General features: G+C 49.8%; 2 protein-coding genes and 1 long non-coding RNA gene across 3 annotated transcripts; 1 reads left to right on the top strand and 2 right to left on the bottom strand.

The window, feature by feature from the left end:
- Positions 1-980: 980 nt before the first annotated feature.
- On the bottom strand, positions 981-2,279 carry LOC107183272. The gene is made up of 2 exons (XR_001514062.1): positions 2,190-2,279; positions 981-1,971 (listed from the first exon to the last, which is right to left on the bottom strand). It is a non-coding gene; the product is annotated as an uncharacterized LOC107183272 (long non-coding RNA).
- LOC102767032 (cytochrome c oxidase subunit 7A1, mitochondrial) lies at positions 2,199-3,783 on the top strand. Its single transcript, XM_006765045.2, has 4 exons — positions 2,199-2,311; positions 2,957-3,043; positions 3,144-3,228; positions 3,656-3,783. Exons 1-4 carry the CDS (start codon positions 2,297-2,299, stop codon positions 3,709-3,711), a joined length of 243 nt encoding a protein of 80 aa, XP_006765108.1. The 5' UTR covers positions 2,199-2,296; the 3' UTR covers positions 3,712-3,783.
- A 675-nt stretch (positions 3,784-4,458) lies between these two features.
- On the bottom strand, positions 4,459-11,108 carry CAPNS1 (calpain, small subunit 1). Its single transcript, XM_006765044.1, has 10 exons — positions 11,077-11,108; positions 9,961-9,994; positions 9,584-9,673; positions 9,376-9,433; positions 9,214-9,278; positions 7,275-7,343; positions 7,096-7,174; positions 6,840-6,956; positions 5,137-5,195; positions 4,459-4,988 (listed from the first exon to the last, which is right to left on the bottom strand). The coding sequence occupies exons 4-10, from the start codon at positions 9,428-9,430 to the stop codon at positions 4,962-4,964; spliced, it is 471 nt and encodes a 156-aa protein (XP_006765107.1). The 5' UTR covers positions 9,431-9,433; positions 9,584-9,673; positions 9,961-9,994; positions 11,077-11,108; the 3' UTR covers positions 4,459-4,961.
- Between the last annotated feature and the right edge of the window lie 6 nt (positions 11,109-11,114).

Genomic DNA, 11,114 nt, shown 5'->3' with positions numbered 1-11,114 from the left:
TGACTTGCTGCTGTCCCATACTGCCAGCAGTATTGAAATAAATGCTCATATAATTCAACCCTGTCTCTGCATAATTGGCTCAAGTAGTGACAGGCAGCCCCAACCCATTGGTTGTCCAGTTTCAAGCCTACCATCTATATACTAATACTAGAAGCCCGTTACATACGCGCAATAGGCCTTCTTTCCCCTGGCTGCCGGCACCGGTTTTCCTCCGGCATCCGGGACCCAGGCCTTTGGTCCAGCCACAGTGGAGAAGCCCAGCCTCAAGGTTAGGCTTCTCCACTGCAGCCACAGCAGAGAAGCCAAGACTCTTCAGTCTTTAGTCTTCACTCCAGCCGGAGCCTTCAATCTTTGCTCCGTGCCTGCATATGCAAATTAACCACCATCTTTGTTGGGCTACTTTGCATACTCATCCTGATTGGTTGGTGGGCATAGTGGAGTGACACCAATTTGCATGTTTCTCTTTTATTAGTGTAGATATAAAAGCCTAAGCAGCTGGCTGACCAGCCAACAGGCTGGTAGCTATGATGCACACTGACCACCAGGGGGAAGATGCTCAACGCAGGAGCAGAAACCACAGGCATGGAAACATGGAACAGGCTGATGAATTTCAGAGGGAAGGGGTGAGGGTTGAGGGTGGGAAGAGATTAACCAAAGATCTTATATGCATACTAGAGGCCTGGTGCATGGATTTGTGCACGGGTGGGGTCCCTCAGCCTGGCCTGTAGGGATCGGGCTGAAACTGGCTCTCTGACATCCCCCAAGGGATCCCAGATTATGAGAGGGTGCAGGCCAGGCCAGGGTACTCCGTCGGCACACAAATCTGTGCACTGGGCCTTTAGTAGTTTATAAACGGAAAAAAATCTAACATTTTCAATTTACAAGCATAGTTTGAAAGTGTTAAGGGATTTTGTTTTCTTTAATTTTTATTGATGGATTGCTTTCAGAGAGAAAGCAAAGGAGAGAGTGAGAAATAAACATCACTTTTTTGTTCCATTTATTTATGCTTTTGTTGAGGGAAAGCCCCAAAAGTCTAAATTCAGGATGGATTCCGAGGAACTGACATATAACCTTATTCAAATTCATTAGAGCTTAATAGGAGAAACACATAAACAGGCAAAGCAGCTGCTTGCTTCCAGCAGTGGCCATCAGTAATATATCCACACCATCCCAGGACAGGGTCTCTGTTTTATAGAGGGTTCATATTAAAAGCATGTGGCAGGCCACCAGAAAGTACAATGCAAGTCTAAATTAACAGATAACACCAGGCAGTTATCCACACCCTATACATTCATTAACCTTCTTGGGGCGTGATGTTTACCTTCGGGCGGTATTCTGGCTTTCTGGATAGTCGGTCAAACCTGTGGCTACAGAGAGTTACAGTCACAGAAAGTTAAACATTTCCCCCACGCCTTTACTGCTGGAGACATATTACATCTCTAGCTCCCCTACAGCATTCATTAGTTGATTCTTGTATGTGCAGTGGAACCCACAACCTTGGTGTAATGGGACAATGCTCTAACCAACTGAGCTACCCGGCCAGGGCTGAAAGTGTTAAGGGAATTTGATTGTTATAAAAGCCCTCTTTAAAAGAGAATTGTTAGACGAGGCCAGGATTATTACTGGTTGATAAAACTAGGTTTAACCCTGGCTGCACATCAGAATCAGATAGAAGTAGAATCGAACAGAATATGGATATATATCATAATCATTTTACAGTAAGTTACAGATATGATACCCTTTTACCCCCAATACTAAAAACATTGTTACATAAACATTATGCAATCATCAAAATAGGGACATTAATACTGGTATAATGTTATCTAATCCACAAACCTTATTTTAAATTCATCCAGCCCTGGCCGGTGTGGCTCAGTTGGTTGGGTGTCATCCCAACCTCACTCGCTCTGCAGTAGCAATCAGAAGATCCGAGAAGACTTGAAGAAAATGCACTTGCCCCAGGCGCAATTCCTCCTCAGAAACAAACCAAAACATATATTCCTTGGGACCGCTTTCCTTCCTCCCCACTTGGACCAATAGATATTCCGAGATGAGTAATAGATGGATGCCTCAACCATTCGGCGCGGGGGTGGCGTTGGAAAGTCTCTTCCGCGGGCCTATTGGGCGAATCCGAATCTGGCCGCAGGCTTTTTCCGGCTCCACCCCACTTTGCAGAGGCGGAGACTGACCTGTCTTGTGATGTAGCTGGGGCGTGGCCTGGGATGCACCAAGAGGGGAGGCCACTGTGTGTCCTTGCCGGAGAGGAGGTGACTCCAGCCGCAGAGAAGGACGCAGAATGAGGGCCATGCGGGTGAGGGCCCCCACGGGCCGGGCCCCCCATCCCGGAAGCCTTCACCCCAATACGAGACTCTAAACGTCCGGGGATCTGGGGCACTGGAACGTGAGCCCGTTCAGGGTTCGAGTCTCCCGCCTAACAGCCTGGGACCCCCACCCTCACCTCCCAATCCAAGAGCTTCTCAGATAGCCGGGGACACTAACATGGCCCAGAGTCCCGGGTTTGACCTTCCCTTCGTCCAGGGCTCCTAACACCTCGGGACCCAGGCACTGGGAATTTAACACCTTTCCCTTCCCGGGACCTCTCAGGCTGTCTGGAAACTGCATAGGGTATATTTCTGGGACCTGGGCTTCTACCATTAATTCAGGGGACTGCGCCTCCCTTTTGGGTCCGCTCCTCTTCCAGGACCGTCCAGCGGTCGCCAACCTTTCGGACTCACGGACCACCAGTGAGGTTACCGTAACCTCCAAGTCAGACCCTCCAGGCGCTAGTCCCCTTCGGGGTCTTTCTTGACAGTCCACCCTCCCCCACTCGTGTTGGTAACTCTGATCTTGCCTTTGGAAAGCTTTCAAGTCCCAGGGCCGCCCCTGTAACCCCCGCTGGACCCACTTCGAGACGCCTCTCCAGGTGCCTCTAATCCCACCCACCGCCTTCCCCCAGGCTTCCCAGGCGTTGATTCGCTCCTTCAGCTCAACAGCTCGGAACCGCTTGGAGAACCGAGTGGCGGAGAAACAGAAACTCTTCCAGGTAGGCAGGGCGGGGGCCGCAAGCTCGATCCAGAGGGAGGCGGGGGAGACCGTCTTCGCGACAACAGCACCCTTTTCTTATTGGACGCCCCCAACATCAGGCGGACAATGACCTTCCGGTGCACTTGAAGGGCGGGGGAACCGACAACATTCTCTACCGATTGACCATGGGACTGTGTCTGGGAGGTGAGTACAGGGCCTGTTCGGACTGGACTGCAGGAGGCGGGCTCAAGCTGGAGTGAGGAAGGGGGCTGGTTCTCGGGCTGGAATTTAGGGAGGGGATTGGGTTCTGGGCTGGCCAGGTTTGGGGACTGTACTGGCGTCCAGGCCAGCATATAGGGGATACGGGGGAGCTCCCTAGGACTTGGGCTTCTGTCCCAGGAGGGGCCCTGGGGCCCTGGCGGGAGCTGGGTAGAAAGCTCAGGGCCTGGTCTGGATCAAAGACCAGGGATTCCCCACCTGAAGTGCAGTTTGAGGAGGGAGTTTGAATCACGAACTGGGGCTGGGATCCAGACTGGTGGTTGGTGAGTCTGCAGGTGGGTTTAAAAACCCAATATGGGGTTTAAGGAAGCGATTAGGGTCTCATTCTGTATCCCCTACACTCCCTCCCCAGGCACGGTCTACAGTCTGTATTGCCTTGGCTGGGCTTCCTTCCCCCACCAGAAGTGAGACCAAGAAGCCTGCAGGACCTGAAGGACTTGAACAAGCATCAATAAATGTGCTGGCTTATTGGGGAACCCAGCCCCGCCCTGGCCTCTACGTGCACCCCTCACTCCGTCTTCCCATTAGCAAGTAATCTCTGTCCTATAGACAGCCCATTGCCCAAGCCTTGAGTCCCTCATTTTAGACCGGGACTGTTCCTAGGATGTCACTGCCTCTCAGCCTTCCCAGGGGGGTTGGGGACTCCAAACAGTACCCTTGGGCTGCCCCTCAGGCTTTGGTGACCGAGGGTGGTATCCTTGAGTGGGACAGGGATATGTATCCTAGTATAGCAGCCCTCCTCTCCCTTCAGAGGCTCTGGGGGGTGGGAAGGAAGATGCTAAATGTGGTCATGGTGAAATAGTTAAGAGGCAAGTGAAGAACAAACTCACTCATGCACAGATGAGAGCAGACAAACATGACCTTGGGAGACAGAATCAGGGGTGACACACTTCCCACCAGCCCTGCTCTTCCAGCAGGAGCAGGAGTACCCAGGCCTCTGTGTCCCACTCTCAACTCCAGACTCTCTCAAGTATCTTAGCAAGAATGAGGATATAACCCGACTGGGATCCACTGTGAGAAAGACATGCAGATCCAGCCTTTGGGATAGACACAAAGACCCACAAAACCACCCCCACTCCACCACCAGGACCAAGACTCCCTCTGCCCCAGACAGAGCCTAAGCCACCCTTCGACTCTCAGAACAGGAGGCAGATCTTAGAGCAGCAACTGGGGTGCATTTATTTCCTCCTGGGTCTAGCAGGCTGGGGCAGAATACAAAGGCATTGGGGCGTATGTGGCCTGTTAGGACCTGGAGTTCAGATGGCTGGGTGGTTAACTGAACTGGTGTGCCAGGGCGCATAGTGCCTAAGGTGATTCTCCCAGAACTTAGAGAAGGGCCCTTGGGGTGTGGAAGTGACACAACTTAGCATAGATGCGTGAGAAGGGTTGTGGAGTGGGTACGCCGAGGGTGGAGCGACCCATGGGGCAGGGGGTTAGAGTGTCCTAGAGCCAGATGTAATTTGGGGTGTGGCATGTTGGGACACGTTGAGCCCTAGCTGTTGTTTGAGAAGCTAGTTGCCAACAGAAAATGGAAAAGCTGGTGGGTCAGCAGGACCCACAAAGACATGACTGCAGACAGGATCAGCCCTGGGAGAGACCAAAATGTCCAAGGTGACACCTAATGTGAGGTGATGAGGAGAGAGGTCTGGGGTTCCCATTCAGGAATACATAGTCAGCTGCAGCCACTGGGGAGAGAAAGGCACAGAGAGTGAGGAGGAGAACTGGGATTAGAATACCAGGAGCCCTTCCCTGCCCTCCCCAGGGACTGTTGGGAAAATAGGAGGGAGGGAATCCAGTTCAGAGCTAAAGGGAGGGCAGGATGGGAGTTCTTACCTCCTGGATGTTCACCTGAATTTGTCCAGTGCCATCTTTATCAAGAGATTTAAAAGCACCTAGAGAAGAGAAGGGTTGGGGAAGGGGGGGGGGGGGCTTTTAGGATAAAAATATACTAATATATGGGATGATGATAATAGTAGCTAATGAAGGGTTTAGCACCTTGTGCCAAGCACTTTTCATATATTAACTAATTTAAAGTGCTTTTCATATATTAACTAATTTAATCCAATTCTGAGAGATGTGTCATTTTAAAATTTGGCACAGAGAAGTGATGTGTTCCAGGTCACGCAGTGAGAAAGTGAGGAAATTGGGATTGAAACCCAGGCTGTTACCCACCTCAATAATGGCCTCCATGTACCATCACCCTCTGCCCAAGTCCCAGCTTCCCACTGACTTCTGAGCTCTCCAGTTCTAGCTTAAACAGACTATTGGAAAGAAACTCTGCAGGCTTCACTTCCTGCCTTACCGTCTGGCATGCTTCCCACTCCTGCCCTGAAACTCCCCTCCATGTTCTCCACCCACAGCTAAACCTGGACAAACAGGTACCCACACTGCCTTTGCTTCCTCTCTCTCATTCTACATTGTTACCACCCTCAGATGTCCACATACTACCTGGTGTCCTAGATGCTGCACTCACAGCAGTAACTGTTGACCCCCTTCCAGTGGACATTTGTTGGGCCTTCTCACACGTGACTTTTGGCATCATCTGCCCTATTGTCCACTCCTGCCTTCCCTTCATAGCCCTAGCATACCTGTCCCTTTTCCTCTACCCATGCTCTTAATGTATGGTCCTCCCTAGTCTCTTGGGAGGCCAAGGGATCAAAGCCAAATTTGACCATCCCTCCCCTGCCTAGAACCTACTGTAGCTCTCCATTGCCCCACTCTCTGAGCACCCCTAAAAATTGGCATTCACAGCCCTACATGCCTATTGTTCTTGCTTCCTTTCACTCAACTCTCTCAAACAGGTCGGAGTTCAATTCTGGCTTTGGAATTAATTTCCTTGCTGAGTGGCTGTGAGCAAGCTATTTTGTCTCCTTGAACCCTAGGCTCCTTCTCCATAAAATGGGTACAATAATTCCCAATTCTCAGGGTGATCTTAAAGATTCAGTGCATTAATGTTCAAAAGAACCTTTATGATACAGTCCCTGTTGTCCCCTCCTCACAGCCTTTTGTCTCACCATCCCACCCCTCTTCAGCATGCTGAACTGAGTCCAACAAAAAACAGCAAAACTACCATCCTCTCTTTCCTTTTTGGCCTTCACACAGGCTGTTTCCACTGCAACACTCATCCCCACTCTCTCACGGGATCACTCCTCCTCACCCCTAAAGTCTCAGCTCACATGTGCCTTCCTCCAGGAAGCCCTCCTTGACCCTTCAGGCTGCCTCTTAGTTTGAAGCCCTCAGAGATTCCACAATCACAAATCTAAATGCACTCTGCCCTGAGCTTCCCCTCAGAGCCCCCATCACTCTACCCTGAACCTCCTCTAGCCTAGAAGCAACCATTGAGCTATCACTGATGATTTGCCTTTCCTCCACTGGACTGTGAGTGATGTGAGGGCAGGATCTGGGGCTGTTTTGGTCACTGCAGTGCCCCTACCATTGCCCACCTCAGGGTTAGTCTCAAAGACCTTGGGTAATCTCTTGGATGTTGAACAAATAAAATCCACCCCTGCTCCAAAGAGAGCTGCAGTGTCACTCACGGAACATGGCATCCAGCCTGACCAGGCAGCTGATGAAGTTGTCAAAATCCATGTTCCCTTCCTCATCTGAGTAGCGTCGGATGATCATGTTGTAGAGATGCTCATTTAGATGGAACCCTGACAATGATTTAGTCTCTCAGGTGTGGGGGCCATGAAGCCCAACCCACTCCCAGTCCCAGATTCAGACTCAGACCAGCTCAGTGGGGCTGTCTCACCAATCCTACTCCCATCCCCACCATGTCCCCACCAGCAATACCTGCTGCCTCAAAGGCCCCTGGAAGTTCACTGCTGCCAATGGTTCCTGAATGGTCAACATCAAACTGTTTGTATATGGCCTGTGGGGACAGGGAGGTCAGGGACCAAATGAGCATCATGGGGCAGAGCATCTCCATGGCTTAGAAGTCTTCATGCTAAGTTTCAGAGGTCACCACACACCTGCCATTTTTTGATGTTGTTCCACAAATACTTGAATTCCTCGAAACCCAGCTTGCCTGTTGTGTCACTCTGGCAGAAGGGTGTTAAGAATAGCTGTACTAAATGTGTGCATTATACACCCTGTGTACATCAAAATGGTAACTGCCAAGCAGGGAAACATGGGCTAAAACCCCAGTTCCTATCTCACCCTAGTCATGTTACCTTGGATGTGGTGCTATTTCTTGTTTTATCTATACAAATTTTACTTTATGTTCTCATTTCATTTTATTTATTGATTTTAGAGAAAGAGGAAAGGAGGAAAAGAGAAACATCAATTTTGTTGTTCCACTTATTTATGCATTCCTCAGTTGCTTTATGTGCTTTAACCAGTGATTGAACCCACACCCTTGGCCTATCAGGACAATGCTCTAACCACCTGAGCTACCCGGCCAGGGCCACTTTATGTTTCTAAATGGTTAGGACTCTCTTTAAACATAACCTTGTGGAATTATAATGAACTTTTCCAAACTATAAATTTCTCACCTGAATAGTTACTAATTCCTCATTTATTAAATCCTTGATAGTAATTTGATTTCCTAAATGTTAGAACATATAAAAAAAAAAACAAACAGGGGCTCTAAGTCTTAGAGCTCTAAGAAAATGAGGGAACAGTAGTGAATACATAATGGGTTTGTGATCAGAGCAGAATGAGATATTGGCAGAAAGCTCTTACCTCCGGTGCTGGCACTTGATAAATTCTCAATAACAACCTACCAAGACTTACCAGATTACCTAGTACACACACCAGTTTTAAGCTTCTCAGACCATAACTTCGCTCACTAAATCCTCAAGACACCAGTTCCACAAGTAATATTCCCCAGTCACAGAGACAGAAACAGACTTAGAGCTGAAAAATCTACCTGCAGCCCTGGCTAACATTGCTCAGTGGTCAGAGCATCGGCCCTCGCACCAAATGGTTGTGGGTTCAATTTCCAGTTAAGGGCACATACCTGAGTTGCAGATTCACTTCCCATCTCCCAATAGTACAGGAGGCAACCAGCTGATATGTCTCTCTCACTGACAACCTCTGTGTCTTTGAATCCAAATGTTCTCTCCAATCCCCAGAAAGAAGTAGGAAATAAACATGAGATGATTGAATGCCTAAGGATACTTATTAAGGTTGACTGACATATGTCATATTTTGCACTTTCCCTTCTACTCTCTCTGAAAAGCAATGGAAAAAATATCCTCTGATGTGGATAACAACAAAAAAACTACCTACATATGATCATAGTAACACCAAACATGTACAGACCACTCTATTATTATACACTATGCTAAACCTTTTGCATGTAACTCTTATATAATCACATGATCACACAACATGAATATATGTGTGTGTGTGCACTGACCTATGTGCTGAGTGTGCATATATCCAAGATCAGCTAATGACTGGCCATGTGCAAATAGACACATGTGTTCCTGTGCATATGCCACCACATATCTTCATGTATATGGGTGTGCCCTTGTGTGTGCATGTATATATGTGTATGTAGGCATACCTATGGATAGCCATGGTTGAATGTTTGTACAAGGGCCACCCAAGGGAAATTATAAGCTTGGGTTCTCAAACCCAAAAGACCTGGAGTCCAAATTCCTATCCTGCCACTTACTCTTTATTTATAACTTCAGACAAATGACTGCCTCTCTCTGAGTCTGTTTCTTTGCCTCTAGAGTGGAATATAATAATTGTATGTGTCTAACAGAATGGTTCTGATGTACAAGTAAGTGCCAGCTATGATAGCTGATATTATTGATTGCCACATGTCCATAGGTGGGTGTGTTCTAATGTATTCCTGTCCACATCTGTGGGTATGCAAGCTGTACCCTGGTTCCCACTCATGCTCTCAGAAAATTCCTTCTTCACTCAAGACCTCTTCCAGAGTGCCCTCAAGGATACATCCATCACGGCCACCATGCTGCGACATGTGTCAATGCCAAAACCATCAGTCTTCAGATCAGGGTCTGTGGGGGACAGGTTGAAGGTCAGAGGCCAGAGGTCTCTACTACCCCTGCTGCCATACCTCTAAACCTGCCCAATGTGTTAACCCCAGTCACTCACGTCGGGTCACCACTTTGTTGAGAATGTTCATGAGTTCTGTTGCGCTGACTTCCATGTCCTACAGGGAAGTTTGGGGTGGGTCAGGGGTGACTGAAAGGATCTGGGGATGTTATGAAGGAGGATAGGAACTTTGGGATAGCCATGGTTGAATGTTTGTACAAGGGCCACCCAAGGGAAATTATGGAAGAGTTAGGACGGGGTTACTTACATCTCCAGCCAGCTGGGCAAAGAGCCTCCGGAACTGCCGAACTTCCTCACTCTCATTGGCCTCAATGTTGGAGTAATGGGTGCGTGGGGGCTGCAGAGGGAGGAGATCTCGTAGAAGATAGAGTAAGAGATGGGGAGGGGAGCCCTGGCCAGTACAGCCCTAGATTGCCACCCAGAGTGGACTGAGTAGTTGAGTGATCAAAGGAATGAGAGGTGGTCAGTGAATAAGGAGTGGGTAATAGCTGTTTGTGGACATGACAAGGGAGAGACTTAATGAGAGGGATATGGAAGGGGTGAGCTTCTCCAAAGGGACAAGGAGAAGTGCTGGAAAAGGCCTCAGAGTGGAAGCAAGGTCTCAGGTTGTGGAGGGCAGCTTACCGGGGGCTCTGGGTTATACTGCGCAGCCGCCTCACTGGAGGGAAACAGGGGGAGTTAGCACTAGCTCCCACACCCCAACCCGCGCGAAACCAGACTGCCACCCTCCCTGCTTGCTCCCTCCGCCTGCCCTATCTCTTTTGTCCTCACCTGTCCCTATCCTTTTTTTTTTAAAATATATGGAACACTTCACGAATTTGCGTGTCATCCTTGAGGAGGGGCCATGCTAATCTCTGTATCGTTCCAATTTTAGTATATGTGCTGCCGAAGCGAGCACACCTGTCCCTATCCTTGTTGCCCTGGTTGCACCCGTGAGGAAACTCAGAGGCCTGACCTTAAGGTAGGCTCCACTCCTACCAGAGCACACCTGCCCAATGGCAGCTCCCTCAATAGACTCAGCCTCTCCGAGGGCTCACTTCGTAAAAGTTCTGCCCCCGCTTCTCGGGCCCCAAACTCCTCCGATCCCATCTGTCTAGGAATGTAGTTCATCGCTACGGCTTCCTGAACTCTTGTGTCTTCCCAGCACCCCGCCCCAGCTCCATTAGTTCCAGCTCTTTGGAGGGATCACTGCTCAATGGCCAAGGCTAATTAGGCCTCTAATTAGGCTAATTAGAAAATCCGCCCTACTTCCACCAGGACATATTTCTATTTTAATCCAGCTAGTTCCCTGCCAGGCTGAGCCCCTTCAAGGCTATTTCTCTTATCCCAGTAGGTTCGGTCTCTTCTGGGGGCACCTTCTCATGGACCCACCTAGGACTGCCGCGCCAGGCGCATAACACAAGCCTTGCCCCCATGAAGTGACACCCAGCCTCGCTGGCTCCGCCCCCTTAACGTTCATCTTCAGGTTAGCGGAAGCCGGCGGGGTCCAGCCCGAGTAAGACCCACCTCCCAAAGCCCTGCCCGGACCCAGCAACGATCCAACAGAGGGCAACCCCCCAGGTGTAGCCCCGCCCCCACGAGCTGCAGTCGCCTCCTTACGACCCGCCCCTCAAGGCCGGCCTCCCAGCCCAGGCCCGGCCCAGCCTTATGAAGGCTCCAGGTCAGTCTCCAGGTTACCCCATTCTATTCTCGCCCGACAGTCTCCAACGTTAGGCCCCGCCCCCTCAGGCCCCGCCCTACCTGATGGCGCTAATGACGCCGCCCAGGATGCGCATGGC

This window comes from Myotis davidii, unplaced genomic scaffold (assembly GCF_000327345.1).
Source record: "Myotis davidii unplaced genomic scaffold, ASM32734v1 scaffold681, whole genome shotgun sequence".
NCBI classification, from domain to species: Eukaryota; Metazoa; Chordata; class Mammalia; order Chiroptera; family Vespertilionidae; genus Myotis; species Myotis davidii.
Note: the sequence above shows the minus strand (reverse complement) of the source record. Positions and strands in the feature narration are given on the sequence as shown.

Coding starts and splice junctions, on each gene's coding strand:
- LOC102767032 (XM_006765045.2), top strand. Junction 3,044..3,143: donor AGAAACAGAAACTCTTCCAG/GTAGGCAGGGCG, acceptor CCCCAACATCAG/GCGGACAATGACCTTCCGGT. Junction 3,229..3,655: donor CATGGGACTGTGTCTGGGAG/GTGAGTACAGGG, acceptor CTCCCTCCCCAG/GCACGGTCTACAGTCTGTAT.
- CAPNS1 (XM_006765044.1), bottom strand. CDS start 9,430: ATGGAAGTCAGCGCAACAGAACTCATGAACATTCTCAACAAAGTGGTG. Junction 6,957..7,095: donor AGGGGCCTTTGAGGCAGCAG/GTATTGCTGGTG, acceptor AATCATTGTCAG/GGTTCCATCTAAATGAGCAT. Junction 4,989..5,136: donor TTCAGGTGAACATCCAGGAG/GTAAGAACTCCC, acceptor TTCTCTCCCCAG/TGGCTGCAGCTGACTATGTA.